We start from the raw sequence: 15,523 nt of genomic DNA, 5'->3' as shown, positions 1-15,523 counted from the left end.
TATAATGTAAACTGAGCTGTTTATAATTTCCTCTGTATTATAAAACGGTTAAGCTCGTTAATATTTAATACCAGGAAATCTAAGAACTAATGTGGTCCCTTGCACTAAAAGCAAAGTAGGCAGCTGGGTTATCGTTTTGCAGAATCTCATTTTCCTGAATCTACACAGCAAGACTCGAAACTGAGTTTTCAGTAACTTTCACATTGGAAATTGTTTCTGAAAATCAGATTTGCTCACGAGACTGCACAGTGGTGCCGTTTCTAACAACAACAGCAGAACAAATGTTTGAAAGAGCGAGAAAAACAAAGGAAATGGACACTTGAAAGACTTCAATCAATGAGCTTTCTGATAAATAGCTGCCTTTTCAAAAATGACAATAACTGTAATAAAAACCAACTATATGCCTTGCTGCAGCCTCCACGAGTGAAACATGTGCTGTCTGACTTGAAATCTGTGTGTATGCGTGTGTGTGTGTTTTGCCCTAAAACTATGTGCGGGGAATCTTGCACTCATTAGTGCAAAGCCTCAGTGTAGACTAGCTCCAGTTGCAGCAGTAAATGCTGCCTTTGAACTTTTAATAGAGCCCTGAAACCCAACTAGGCCTTAAAAAATACAAATCTGCAGGAGAGAAAGGGGCAGAAATAGCAACTCAGGAGAGCGTGAGACGAAGACCCGCTGCAGGAGTTAAACCGCCGAGCGACAGAGCGATAATTGATTATTTTAAATAATACCTGAAAAGTGGGTCAAAATCGCTCCCGATGTGGTCGCACGATCGAGGCACCATGTTGCACCTGTGTGTGTGTCTGTGTGTATGTGTGTGTCTACACCTTGATGCAGTTGGATGCAATTAAAACATGCAGCTTGTTCTGTGGGGCAGTTGGACTTGTGGGCATTTTACCAGAGTGGTTTCTGCTGCCAAACCATCTGCAACAAACAGATGTTTAGTCTTTATGAGGTCTTTACAACAGGTTCGGCAAGTGTGTGAGCGTGCGCGCTGGCGTACACAGGTTTCTGTGTTCGACCCAAGATGGAAACCCCTCATCCGTAAGCTGTAAAAGAGCAGAAATGGAAATGAGCAGGAAATTCAACTTTTTTGCTCCAGCGGCCATCGTTTTACAGGTTTGGATGTACAGGAGGGAGGTAAATCCCAGGCCAGCTGTGCGCGTCTTACGCCGAGCGAAAAGCAAACAGTGCGAGAAGTGAGCATAAATTTGATTTTTCATCATCGCTCGGATTATTGGTTTATTTTCCAAGTCTCTGTGGCGACGCGAGGATCTGCTCGGCGATGGGAGTGCAGCGGGGGCTGCGAGCCGGACTGTTTATTTGGCTGGGTGCTGTTTACGGAGGTGGGCGCTGTGGAGCTGAGTGACAGCAAGAGGAAATTCTTCTGATAATATACTGACATGCTGAGAATCCAGCGGGGAGCTTGGCTCTCCAAAATGAACTGAAAACACGGGATGTTTTATGAAAACCCGTCTGTTAAAAATCTGACTTTCTTTAAAGTGCAAAAATTGATCCAAGTGTGCTAACTTCTGGTCATTGTCACCTTCCTAAAATAATGGACTACAATGTTTGTTTGTTGTTATTGCCAAAAGATAATTTATGTTTAAAAAAATAATAGAGAATTATGTTTGGCAAAAAAAAAAAAAAGACTTCTGGAATTATTTTAGCAAGGTGATGAAATTAAATGACTAAATTATCATCACAACAAATTACAGATCTTTTCACTTTCTAACCACAACTGAAATGTTGCGATGGTGTTCTTAGTCTGGAAATGTTACTCTCTGTTTGCCTCAAGGTGTTTCTATCATTGTTATACCGTGGTAAAAGTGTATCACCGTTCAATATGTGTGACAAACAAATACAAAGATTCAGAGTCTCGCTTATTTTTCCCAGCACATGTTACGACAATGACAATTTTTCTGGGACATGCTGGAATAAAACGGGACAATATTAAACAAACCGTTGTATAGGAAAACAATAATATAAGGGGAAACCCAGTTTCCATCTTGGAAACTGGATGGAAACTGTTCACCACAGCATGATGCAGCCAACACCATGTTTAACCATGGGGCGGTGTTTTTAGCATGTGGTTCCTCTTGTTTGCCAATAGGGCTTTTTATGTCCTTTGTTTTAACAATGGATTTTTTTTCTTGCCTTAAAACTACAGTAATTTGTGCACAGCTATGGATCTCTGCAGCTCCTCCAGAGGAACCGTGGACCTCATGTTAAACGTCTCCTGCTGTTCTCTCACAAACCTCTTAAGTCTTCGCAGAGAAGCTTCGTTTACACCGCAGCTTCTCCTCACAAAACAGAAAAAATAGCTGCTTTTAATGTTACACCTTAACTTTAACTCGCCCCTGGTTTCCCTCATAACAGCTCTCCCTGCCTCCCAGCTAACAGCAGAGTAATAGCAATACATAAAAGTTTAAATGATTAAAGTTCCTATATAAAAAACATTTTAGGAGGCAGGACAAATTAAACCCACAGTCGCTTGGAACCTCCTGCTGGCTGAGCAACGATCGCCACCTGAAGCCGTTGTTAAGAAACTGACTGATAAGTGCTGGGTTAGAGGCCTGACGCGATGACTGTAGACGCTGTAACGCTTAAGAGTCCAACATTTATTGTCTGCTATCAGCGGTCCAAAGAGGAAATCCTGCAAACAGAGAAACCCAGAGCGTTTACACAACAGAGCCGAAGACCGGCGACAGCTGGAGACGGAGCAGAGAGCGAGCTGCAGGCTTTATCAGCCCCAACGTACAAAAACAAATAAAATAATAATAATGATTAAAAAAACACTAGAGGGGGAAGAAACACAGCGAAAACGATATAAAATATGGGAAGGCGAACAGAGCGGAGTCTGGAGGTTTTCTTGCACAATATGAAAATAAAACCGCCATAAAACTGCACGGGGCCTTGATTGTGGTCTATGGAGAAACATGGAGGGAGGCCAGCGGAGCCAGCTCGGACCGAACGAGACGGAAGAGGAGACATATCCACAGATTTGGAGATCGTTACAGTCAAAGCAGTTCTTCACATGTGACCACAGTCTCGATCTATACAGACCCCGGCTCCTTTCATATCCACAGATGAGAGGGACAGAACCTCCCCGATCCTGTTTACTGTGCTCTTTACGATAAATCTTTACAGCCTCGTTTTATGGCAGTCATCACATGAAGTTAAACTTATGGTCATCATGTTGACGTCTGAAAGCACCTTAGCCCTATGATGAATGCCAGAGTTATTTTAAAAAGCAGTGAGTGATCCACCATTCGGCAGTGACAATGGAGAGAGCGGAGGTCGACTTTTCTTTTTCTTTTTTTTTTAGAGCGATTCCTCATTAAAAGATATAAGAAGAAACTTCAGAACTTCAGTAGAGCTTTTAACAGTATGAGTCTCCTTTTCTCCGTCCTATGAAAACATCCCATCATACTGTGCTTTATCCCTCTTGGCTGGAGCGACGCATCAGATGTGGGGCTTTTCACAAAGCGTACCAGGGGACCGGCGAAACCAGAGACAACAACAACAAATACGTCCTTGTATTTTTAGGTTGTGATTATAATGCTCATTTCACAGTTTAATGCTCTAAGGAAGTCAAATAAACCTTGCTCTACAGAGAGGAACCGGCGAGATCCGAGATCAAATCTCTACTGCTTCCAAATGGGTTTGAAAAAACAAAACAAAAACTAAGCACACAGAAAACGTCTGACAGTCCCAGTTTGAGGGACATCTAAAAATCCTAACTATTTGAGACACGTTCCTTTTTATATTTATTTCATAATTAACCTATTTTCTTTCCGCCAGTAAGCTGGTTTACATTAAACCAAAAGTGAACTTGCTGCCTCTCGAAATACCAATTTGTTTTGACTACGAGTGTTTCAATTGAGAGCGGTCTTTCTCTGAAATGTTCTTGAAAACATCAAGAGACAACATCAAAAGTTTGGACAGAAGGCGATCCAGATTGCAACACTTACACCCCATCTCTGTTTGCTGACTGTTACAGTTTGCTGCCACCTACTGAGAAATCAGAGGCACTGAAACATTCAAATGCCTTCATTAATATACAAAACACTGTAGCAGCTAATAGTTTAATACTTTCATTATTATTTGTACAATGGGCCTTCAAAAGTATTAACTCTGATATTTGTCCCATTTTACTTTTTAAAAAAAATAAATAAATAAAATAAAAGGTTAATAATTAATTTTTATATGTGGGACATTTACTTACATTTTACTTAGTTTTATTTATCAACCTTTTGCAAAAAAAAAAAAAAAAAAGTACCTTAAAGAAGTAATTTTACTACATTGTTTTTCTTTTGGTGTAGTAAAAGTATGATATACCACCACATTTTAATTGAATGGAATTTCTGGGTACTCTATCAACCTTACAGTGTTAGTAAAAAATAAAAACATTTGACTGAAACTGCATACGACTCTGATGCACACAGTTCAAGTTAAAGCAACAGTTTGTTTGGTATTCTAATCCTATTTCTATCTGCTGAGCCTGTTGTGCTATTTGAAAGTCAAATAAATAATTTCCCTTCGGGCTCAATGAAGTACTTTTGAACTGAATTAAATTTAAAATTAACTTCAATTTTAACTTTGATAAAGTTAAAATTAAAGTTAAGTAAATTACATACACTGTTACTGAAATTACTTTACTATGCTTTAGTTTTTGTTCCATTAGTTTTACATTGGGGAAAAAACAAAACTTGGGAAAAGTGCTTAAAATGTGTTATTTTGTATTAAGTATACATCTTTGTAATGTTTTTTTTTTCATTGAGCTTTAAAATACCAGCATTTGCACATAACTATTTTTTTGTGGAATCATACTAAAATATTAAATAATTCGTCATACACTGTATTCAAGGAGCCATTTTACGTAACACTTTCTTACTCTTGCTCGAGTAGGTTAGCTTTAACCTACTCAGAAAACATAGCGGACTACTAGTTAGTGTACTCACCGTTAATCTTTGCACTACAAGTCCCAGGAAGCCTTTCGCCTGTCGCCATAGAAGCGGGAAGTTCGTTTGAGCATATTTCCGCTATGAACGCCCCGGGTCGCGTCTTCGCCGCTGTGCCAGCGGCAGAAACGGACGGTAAAGACAAACAGCGGGGCCAAGAGGTAGCATGTCTCAACAAGCCGGTGAGGGAGGTTCAGGTGACCGGGGTGGCGGAGGTTTCCTGCCCGGCCGACCGAGCGTGGCTGCTGGTCAGTGTGACCAGCACGAAGGAGTCGATAAACGAGGTGACAAACAGTATTTCGCGGCGACTGGATTACATTTCCCAGACTGTCAGGTAAAAGCAACCGAGCTTAGAAAGTGACACTTTCGTGTCGTGACGTTAACTCCTTTCATCTTTCCGCACTTTCGACACGTTGCAGCCATGAAACTCAATATTATTGCGCTCTAATATAGCAAACCGAAAGGGAAGAAAATTGTTTTCAATGTTTGTCATAAATAAAACTGCGTGGATTTTTTTTAAATCAAGGAGTTCCTTAAGATTTCAATATTACATGAGACAATAAAAATAAATGTATAAAAATTTATATTGAAATTTGGGACAAACAAAAAGCATGTTTAACACCTGCTTCAAGATTATTTTCAAAAGGTGCTTCCAATCTGACAAAAGAACCTCATTGGAAAGCATATTCAAATTTAACATATATTGTCACTCGCAATAATGTTGCCAAAACAAATTATTTGACAAATGTTGCAACCTTTCAGTACTAACAGTTTGCCTACTCAGGATGCTACGAATCCACTCCTGCTATTAACAAAAAAAAAACAGTCACTTATATTTAGTCTGTGATATAGTTTTCTTTCTCTTTAGACAACACGGCGTCAGTGAGGAACACACTACAGTGAGACAGACTCTTCGCCGACATGCTGAGGCCTATGTCATGGATGCAGAGGTGAGGTGTTTGGACGGCTGATTGTTTTGTTTTTTTTGCAAGAGTAGAGCTTCCTGACCTGATGGCGTTGCCAAATGTTCCCACAGGTCCTGGTGACCTTCTCAGAATTCAAGAAGATGGAGCAGATGTGTCGCGTCCTATTGGAGAAGCTGGATAAGAGTGTCCAAGTGGGGACGCCTCGGTTCTTCCACAGCGCCGCGTGCCTGAGTGAGCTGAGGTGCTTACAGCTCCAGACGGGTGTCGTCTCATTTAAATCAAACGCAGGAGTTGTAACCGGTGTGTTTGTGTTGGGTGGCGTTTATTGTTTTTTTTTTTTTTTTTTTAAGGCTTCGTGCGTCTGTGTCAGCAGTTGAAAATGCTCAACAGAAGGCCAGTAAGATCGCTCAGCTGCTGGGGGAAAGTTTGGGAGCCACGTTGCTGGTCAGAGAGGAGGAGACCAAGGAGTGGAGGAATGAAGAGGAGGCTGCAGGTGGGGAACGCAGCTCGCCGCACCTTCCGCCGCTCCTGCCTACAGCCACCGCCTCCTCGCAAGTGTCCGTTTCCTTCAGCTTCAGAGACAAAAGCAGGAAAAAACTCTAAACGCACATTTGGAGAGTTTGGAAACACTTTATTGCACGCTTGAACAGATGCTCAAATTTCAGAGTCTTTGCCAAAGTCGAGGCAGTCCCGGTGGCTTTCATTAAAAATATCTGCAGACTTTAAGCTAAAATACTGTAAAGTATATAAGAAAGACAACTTTCTTACATTCGTTATTTCTAATACCAGTATTTGTCTCCACATCCCAAAAAGGCAAAAGAGAGTCCCGGTGAGGAGAGGTTCAGTGTGTGTCTCTGGGTTGCACACCCACTGGTGTTTTGAGTTCAATACCTGTCTTGGAAGAAACGTCACGACAAACTGAGACCAAGCTCGGGAGCGCGATTGTGAGAACCGTCCCAGTCAGCTGTCGTCGGCCTCGTCCTCTGGGAACAGCTCCCGGAGCCAGTCCTGCATGACGAAGCGCGTCCCGTCAAAGTGTGTGAAGTAGTTCTCCAGGGTGGGAATGTCCGGCTGCAAACAACCAATCGTCAGCTCAAGAAGCGAGGAGTGTGCGAGTATAAAACAAACCTCGAGTTTGGCGGCAGGACGTCTTTACCCTCATCCCAGTGATGCGCTCCAGCTGTGTTTGAGGCAAATATGCGACCATCAGGGAAGAGGGTCCGGGTCCCCCGAACAGCACCTTGTAATGTGGCGTCTTCTCTGCCTTTGTGTCCTGTTTTCACACAAAACAATGTAAAACTTCTTCTTTTCTTTTTGTTTTTTAAATCAGCAAGGTCTCTATACAGTCTGATTGAACTTGACATCAACAAGCACTCCAAATGGGTCTGATATTAAACAGATAAGGATATATATAGAAAAGTATCACATGCCCACAATTGGGAATAGTAGAAGACCGTATTCTTATTTAAAGAACCTTGTATGGCATCAGAAGCTCTTTGGGATGCTGGGAGATTTTGAAATAAAATCAGTTATAAAACAGAAATTGTTTCCTGTTGAGTCTCCATACCAATAATGAGCTAAAAGTCAACCGGTTGCTTGGTAGTCTTGTCCTACCATCACAAATGCGAACATGGGAAGTTTACCACTTTGAATCCATAGGATGTTTAATTTCACTGTATTCTTTGGTCGGATGTTGCTAATTTTTCCAGCAACAAACAGTTTGTTTTGGTGTGAAACAAAACAGGGCTAGAGAATAAAATACTATCTTTTGGGATAGACATGTGATCAATATCAATAGAAGACTTGCGTGACCGCCACTCTTTGAGCAGCTGACGGTTATGTGGAGGAGAAAAAACAGGGCTAGGTGCCCAGCTAGCTCATCAAACGTGCTAGCATCCACTCGGATTATGGGTGGAGTTCGTCACAAGAAATGTAGGTAATAAGTACGCTGGACAACAAAATCTTGACCATCCGCAGACAATGCTGTCACTACTTATAAATAAAGATTGAGGTGGAGAGAAAGGAGAAAATGAGCGCAACAGCTCCAGAGGAAATGGTGAATAAAAGAGGAAAGGCCACGTCTCAATGCTGGCAGTACTTTGGACGATTCAAAACCAAAAACGACCAGTAATTAAAGGGATCAGCTGATAATGAAATGTTTATATTGTAATACCATTTCAGCCCTTAAACAAAATACGTGTAAAAAAAAAAGTAACTCATCCTTACTCATGAGTACATGGAGGATCGAGGTCTTTGTTAGAGTAACGTTGAAAAAACTGCTGTATTCTCCAATAAACTGAGAATGTGTTGCCGCATTGGCTCACCAGACACAAAGGCATTCTTAGTCTCCCAACCTAAATCTTACAGAAACCCTGTCGGGTGGAGAAAGCAAACCAGGGATCCTCGGTTATATCTAAGGCTGTGTAAAGAGGAATGAACAGCGTTCTCCATATCTGAATCCTCCAGGAGCGCTTACAAATGTGTCCAGTGCTGAGTCATTGAAGCAGAGCGACCTTGAAGATATGAACGAGTTCTGGTCACCAACCTCAGAGTTCGAATACATTCGGTCCACCCACTCCTGAGGAGCTCGCAGTTCTTCGTCCCAGCTCACCACCACCCCGATCATGTGGCCCTTCCTCTCCATCACCACCTCTCCGACCCGCAGGAACACAAACGGGGGGCGAGGGCGGCGCACTGCCTTGGAGGCTGCAGGGACAAAAGGCGTGCGAGTTTTTAAAGCAAGCACTGAAAGGGAAATTGAGACAATGGCATCAGGACCCCTTGTTTAAGTCAGAAGATAATATCCATTTAAGAAGTCAAGTGTCTTTAGTGGTGATAATACCTGAGATGCCGATCAAACCCTAGAGATTCAGAAATAACACTGGGTGGAGTTCGAAAGTCAAGAGACGTACATATGGTGGAATTTCACAAACCTCCAAAGAATCCATGATCATTATCAAATATCATGGTTTCTATTGGTCGAGACACTTGTTCCTCTTCTTGTCCCAACCCAACCAGAGACCTGCAGGAAGTCAGAATATTTGTTTACAGGAAGAAGCTGAGTTGGGTTGCTCACTAAACCTGAATGGAATGAAGAATGGAGTTTATTTCAAAACTTCAAAAGTCTCTACTCACTTAACTTTGGACAGCTGCTGGTTTGTCCAGTCACTCCACGCAGTGGCGTTAAGGTATGACGTCCTCCACTGTCTCCACATGCGGAGCAACCTGGAACGCGTTCAATAATACAGTCCTACATAATCACAATGGAAATACATTCCTTAAAGGGCTTTCATAGCGCTACCCCTTACCGGGTGGTTGCGTGGTAGCGCTGCGCCGCGGTGGAGCCGCACCACCGGGAGATGTAGTACTGCGCGGGCACGGCGGAGAGCAGGAGCGCGATCTGCAGCGCGGCGGCCGGGCCGAGCTGAGGCATGGCTGAGGGCGGACAGGCGCGTCAGGTGCATGCGGGGAACTACTGCCAGACAAACTCTATATAGGCTTTTTTTTTATTTTATTTAGACTCCGTAAGCTTTACTTAAATTTACTTATTACAATTTTAAAAAACAAAACAAAGTTTATAAGAGCTTATTTCTGTCTCAGTAGCTCTCTTACCTCTTTCTGGAGTCCAAACTTCTCTCTATCTGCTCAACATTGAGCTGCGCCTGAGCAGAGTGACGAGGTTTCACTTCTGTTTTATTTACATAAGCGGCAGCCCATGCCGCCGCCGCCACCTGTGTGTTTAGTGTTTCGGAAAGCTTTTCCGAAACAGGTGCGCTGCCCAATCACCGCGGCCCACGGAGGAGCGGACCGAACCTTTAGCGACCCGCCACGTCAGGAAGGCCCGTGAGGCCCGGGCGAGTGAAGAAGTGACACCTGCGCTTCAGCGACGCCAGGGGGCAGAGTTGTGCATCCACCGCCTCAAAAGGCCACTTCACAGGAAATCAATTTGAACAGCGCTGAGGATTTCACATTTAATCATATCTGAGTGAAACTCATATGATGTAGATTAATTGCACAATCTTTTCTTTCTTACAAATTTACTGATATTTTTCTATGGCTGCTACTGAAAATTATCCAAAAATTTGTTTCTCAGAAAATGATATGAAAACGGTAACTCTTCCCCATGATAGCTCACACAATCATGGGGAAGAGTGCAAGCGTATTCATGAAAAACTGAGTGGAAGGAAAAAGTGTTAGAAAACGCAACAGCACGTAGACCGTAACTGAAACCTACCTGCCTCCAAATGTCTGAAGCCTTTTATCCGGGCTGAGAGAAAGAATCAGACTCCCTGTTGTGATTCAAAATTTGCCTCATCATGTGGAAGTACAATTTGTTTTATTTTGAAATCAAGGTCTCACAATCTGGAGGAAGATCTTTCTGCTTCCTGAATTAACACAGCAGAGATACAAATCACATTTCTTTTTATGATACAAATAACAAAAAGTAAACTGAATATGGAAACACAACTGTTTATTTACTTAAAATATTGGTATGAACTAACAGGACAGTAGTACTCCCCTACACATACATTCTAGCTTTATGCCTTTTATTTATTTTTATTTATTTTTTTGCATCACTTCCTTTAAATATAAAAAGTATCCAAACTAACAAAGACAGCTTCATCAATAATTTCACATAAAAGACCCCCTCCCCCGTCCCTTCTCACTTTTATGTCCGACAGCTCCATAAAACCTAAAATTTTTTAAACATCTCAAAACGCTTCCTGGTGGCTCGCGTGCACCCACTTCACTCACACACACACACACACACACACACACACACACACACACACACACACCACACACACACACACACACACACACACACACACACACACACACACACACACACACACACTGATGCTTCAGGCAGGCGCCACAAGCAGCATGACTCTGCCACACACTGACAGAAACATAACTCATATTGAATAAATCAATGTTCTCATGAAAACATACATTTCTCAAGTGCAGTTCTGAACCGCCCAACCAGGGATTTAAAACGACAGACGTGTCTTAAGGGGGCCGGCGTAAACGTAGGCCCCACATCTCAAAGTAAAGAACCGCAGGTCAGTAGATTAGTTAATCTGTGCATTCGGACAGATTTATTGGTACCCCAGGTAAAGATGGATGAAACACCTAAAATAAGCTTTCATTGCAGGTTTATAATCTCACACAGTGTTTTTGAAATATAGATTCAATTAGTAGGAAAACAATCCCATTAGAAGTGATTATTGAGAAAATCAGTGATGGTATATTATTTGTTACCAACATCTGATAATGGCAACCAAGAGTGAACCAGAAAAACAAAACAAAAAAAACGTTTGTCCAACCAACACAAACATAAAAATTTTACCCTTGCTATTTTACTTCAATTGGGTTTGAACCAAAGGACGAGTATGTGGGAACCGCTGGAGGGGCTGTTATGCTGTGGGCCTTATTCTTGTGCAAAACCAGAATAATTTGAAATCAAATCTGCTGGTGTGTCCCAATAAACTTTAAAAAAAAGAGAGAGAGAAAGAGCCATGTTTGAGCTGGCAAAATGATCCTCAGCATGTTGCCAGGTCAACACTGAAGTGATTCACAAAGCATTGAATCAATACTTCATTGAACGTTTCAGCCCATGGGACTAAATCTGATAAAAAACTAGCAGCAAAATGTGTGAGATTATACCACAGCAACAATAGATGTATTTATTTTTAAGGTTTTTACACATCTTTCCCAGTGGTAGCAACAGATTTTTATAAGTCTGTCAACTTTATGTGCACATAAAGTTGTTATAAAGTAATATTATTATTGTTATTATTTTAAAAAGCCATGAATTAACACTTAAAGCCAACTAAATCCTGCACTCCAAATAAATACTTTCATGGGTAAAGATTGAAACCTCAATCGGAAAACAGATTCTGTCTGACCCTGTTGAGAAAAAAAAACAGTCGCTAGTTTTTGGCCCTTTCAGATTTAACATAAACTTTCACGAGGACATTATAAAAACAAAAAAAGAAGAAAAACAACAAAATCCTCGTATGCGTGGCAGAGCATAAAGCATCATTCTATCTCCATGGATCGATCCATTGATGTGTCCTCTTGTATGGCAGGGAGACAGACAGAAGACACGTAACGCACATCATATATAAATGAACATCCACAGTGGAGACAATTAAAGTTAGTTAGAAAACACATTCAAAAGCCATGTTCTAAAACTTCAGTGCCCACAGATAGAATTTGGCATTGACACACCTATTTTTTTTCTTTTTAAAAAAACAAAACAAAACAATGACAAACAGGATATATGTTCAGTAATACGTGAGCTATGAGATGAACCAGGTGTGTGTCGACGCTAGCATCCAGTCGGTCCCACAACACGTGATGAAACTCGCACATTTTGGCATTCTGTGCTGGAGGAGAAACAAAATACCGGGAACGGACGCGCCTTTATAAACTCGGTACCCATTACGTGTGGCGGAAAGCGAGTCCAAAGTTACAATGGTTTGTTTTTTTCCCCCATGAACTCAAAGTCCAGTTCTCAGGACACAGAAATGAGCAGAAACAAGAAGTCCAAATGCGAAATGATAAAACAAGGCCCCATAAGGAAAACAAAACCAAACAGGACTCACTATGCCAGAATAGCAAAGGCACACTATCAGAAACGTGAAGCTGTTCTTCCAGAAAAATGCAGTTCCATCCGGTTTCCCTCCACTGCCCGCTGTTTGGCTTTCCAAATCGCGAGAAAGTTGCAAGAACCTACGAGACAGACTTGTATGTGAAAAGTGAATGCCGTCGCCATAAAAGGGTCTCGACATTCTTTCAAACTTGTCTTCGAGACGCATCTGAAAGCTTGTGACCACTCTCTGTACCGCGGGGTCGGATACATCGACGGGTTAATTCTCCTCAGCAGCTCTGAAGTCATTTCTCTGAGCAGTTCCGCAACCATCGAGCTGTATGCCACTGTTTGTACGCTCCAGGTAAAGCCTGCACTCGGTTGTGTTAAAACCAACACACACACACACCAGCACACACACACCGTTGCCAGCCAGATGTTTACATCCACTCACAATGGGCATGAATGACGAAGTGCCGAAATATTTCTACAACTAAACACAAGAGCTGGTGCACAAGTGGAAAATTATTGTAGATTTAGAAAATTACACGTTTAAGGTTAAATACGTATCGTTCAGCTCCACTTGCACTTAGTGAAATCCCCTTTTTTTAGTTGCTAAGAAACCAACTGCACACTGAGGCTAAAAATGATTCTATCTTTTGAGAGATGGCCGCCTCATTTCCTGTTGGAAACAATTCCTTGTTTACCTACATTCTTGGTTACATGAGATGATTTTACATCTAAACCTGTCAGGTGTATGAATATTTCAGAGCTTAGCAGTAGCTGTTAATTTCAAAGTTTCATGGGAGGAAACCAAACTACAAATTCTACAAAAAAGTCTGGCCAAACGATCCGCTAAAATTACGCCAGAAACTTCTCCCACCCGTTAATCAGGTTTGAGCCGGTATGTATAACTTTAAACCTGTGTGGATTTAAAAAAAAAAAAAAACTGTTAAAAAAAAAATCGAAAATTGCTCCAAATTCTTGTTTTTGAAATGAATTCAAGTTGCATGTTAATTCACCCACAATGTGAGGTGCCCCAAATTAAGATGACATTAACGCCCATGATGACTGGATGCAAACGTACGACTGGAACTGTACTTGCGAAATGCAAGTTTAGACAAACAGGCACATGTAGAGACATAGCACACATGCACACCCACACACCTTACGTGTAAAAGGCACAAGGTATTGCTAATGCAGAGGACGCATTCCGAAATGATATACAAGCGCATCAATGACTCCTTTCACTCATGCATCATATTTTTCCACCTCACAGTAAGCTTTCAGGAAGAAGACACTTCCTCCCTCTAATTAACATGCAGAAAAGAACGAAAACACATTAACAGTACACAAAATGTACAGATGTACAGTACCGACAAAGGTACGCCATTTGGTATTTTAGCACAAACAGACACGCTCAGCTCAGCCAATGTGTAAGACTTGCAAATCAGAGGGACGATCATATGAAATTTTAGAAAGAGCAACGAAAAGGTTGTATAAAAAACAGAAAGGATGAAGTTAGGGGGACAATATGTGGTCTTAGGCCAGTTGTTCGCGTAGGTCACACCGATTTACTTTCCGTCCAAATCTGACTCTGAACTGTGTTTAAGGTCCGGCGGAGGAGAGGTTCGTCGGACAAAGTGAGAAACACCGCCTTCACAGAGAGATTCTGTGTGCTCCTGTGGGATCCAACATGGATCAATAGAATAGGAGGTGTGGGAGCATATGAACATGCAGTGCTAAAGTGCTTAGTGGGCAGAGAGGAAGGTGGGGTCAATGACGAGAAGGGTAACAGGTAATGGCACAGTTTGCTCTGCGTAACGTCAGCCAACTGAGCCTCCGTTTGGTCTAAAGCATCCGATCCGAAAATCCCGCCGGGAACTCTCGGCCCTCTGAGCACTCGAGCTTGTGCATATGTTTTTTTTACCAGCCTATGAGATTGGCTTTGGCCTTTTCTGTCAGTTTGCGGACGCGCCCCTTTGAGGACGTCCCAAAAGTGATCGACGAGTCCTCAAACAGCAACTGCCTCTGTTCCTCCTCTGAGTCCTCTTCCATGTACCAGGCGGACCGCCTTCCTTGGTTACGTGTGCGCATCGACCCTATCGTCGCCTCTCCAGAGTCGCCCTTTGGAGACTCTTTCCGACCCGATCGCTCGGAGGAAGTCTGGGGATGAGGCGTGGCGTCCTCATTGGTTCTCCTGCTGCTCCTTCTCAGCGGCGAAGGCTCAGGCGACTCGGCTGGAGAAGTCGATTCCTTCGTTTTTACTATCCGCGGTCGGCCTCGTCGCCTAGGTGTCGCCGCCACGCCGGAGTCTGACGGCGCTGACGTTTCCGGGGCGGACGACGTGCCGCCTTCGTCCCCTGTGGAGTGGTCCAGCTCGTCATCCGGTGTGGAGCTCCGGCGACTCCCACTCCGTCTCAACTCGTCCTGTTCCTGCTTGCTCTTTTTGCCTTTCTTCTTGCCAGGCGGTCGACCTCGGGGTCTCGAGGGGCTGGCTGGAGTCAGGACTTCTGGAGGACTCACCGGTGAGTCCATTCTGGACCTTCGCCCCCTTCTTCCCACGCCTAAGGTCATGTGTCCGCCGTGTCCGTTCAGATGGGCCGTACTTTGAGTCGGGGGGCTGGAAGGAGAACCTTAAAAAGGAAAAAGATGGACAAAAAGAGAAGATACAAGTAGAGAGGATTTATCGTTTTCTCTGCAGGTTCAGACTTAAACCAAAGCTGTGTAATTTCGTTTGATGTTGGAAACACCAACCGGGTGTGTGTCGCACGGGCGCCCTGAGTTTCCGACGAGTGCTTCCACCGCTACTGTCTGCTGCTGGAGGAGGCGTGACCTTTTCAGGAACTGGTGGCGTTGAAGCTCGGACAGAATTATGAGCCCGCAGTGAGCGAGAAGATTCTGACAAGAGATACAGCAGTTTGACAAACCGTCATTTCGTGACGGTATAAAACAGCTCAGGGTTTTAACTGTTACACCTTTATCTTTTCTCACCAAGAATCTGAAGACATTCACTGGGCCGGTCTAAGACCAGA

At 42.8% G+C, this 15,523-nt stretch overlaps 3 protein-coding genes across 5 annotated transcripts in view; 1 reads left to right on the top strand and 2 right to left on the bottom strand.

The window, feature by feature from the left end:
- Positions 1-5,013: 5,013 nt before the first annotated feature.
- irak1bp1 (interleukin-1 receptor-associated kinase 1 binding protein 1) lies at positions 5,014-6,535 on the top strand. The gene is made up of 4 exons (XM_055044169.1): positions 5,014-5,298; positions 5,833-5,914; positions 6,001-6,131; positions 6,241-6,535. Exons 1-4 carry the CDS (start codon positions 5,048-5,050, stop codon positions 6,491-6,493), a joined length of 717 nt encoding a protein of 238 aa, XP_054900144.1. The 5' UTR covers positions 5,014-5,047; the 3' UTR covers positions 6,494-6,535.
- Positions 6,501-10,683, bottom strand: si:dkey-261l7.2 (uncharacterized protein LOC569751 homolog). Of its 2 annotated transcripts, none has more exons than XM_055044170.1 (8): positions 10,125-10,683; positions 9,503-9,846; positions 9,199-9,325; positions 9,026-9,115; positions 8,824-8,912; positions 8,436-8,596; positions 7,047-7,163; positions 6,501-6,961 (listed from the first exon to the last, which is right to left on the bottom strand). In XM_055044170.1, exons 3-8 carry the CDS (start codon positions 9,321-9,323, stop codon positions 6,851-6,853), a joined length of 693 nt encoding a protein of 230 aa, XP_054900145.1. In that variant the 5' UTR covers positions 9,324-9,325; positions 9,503-9,846; positions 10,125-10,683; the 3' UTR covers positions 6,501-6,850. The 2 variants fall into 2 exon arrangements, with proteins under 2 accessions (XP_054900145.1, XP_054900146.1); XM_055044171.1 differs by having other exon boundaries at positions 9,503-9,819.
- Positions 10,684-10,694: 11 nt separating this feature from the next.
- phip (pleckstrin homology domain interacting protein) overlaps positions 10,695-15,523 on the bottom strand; it is a 38,287-nt gene continuing 33,458 nt past the window's right edge. For both annotated transcript variants that reach the window (XM_055044152.1, XM_055044153.1), the window contains exons 39-40: positions 15,246-15,389; positions 10,695-15,124 (exon numbers count right to left, since the gene is read on the bottom strand). In XM_055044152.1, the coding sequence (XP_054900127.1) occupies positions 14,415-15,124; positions 15,246-15,389 (854 nt within the window). In that variant the 3' untranslated portion in view covers positions 10,695-14,414. The remainder of the gene's footprint in view (positions 15,125-15,245; positions 15,390-15,523) is intronic.

The sequence above is a fragment of the Poeciliopsis prolifica genome, unplaced genomic scaffold (genome assembly GCF_027474105.1).
Source record: "Poeciliopsis prolifica strain line A6 unplaced genomic scaffold, Auburn_PproV2 SCAFFOLD020, whole genome shotgun sequence".
NCBI lineage: Eukaryota > Metazoa > Chordata > Actinopteri > Cyprinodontiformes > Poeciliidae > Poeciliopsis > Poeciliopsis prolifica.
This window is presented reverse-complemented; position numbering and strand designations above follow the sequence as displayed.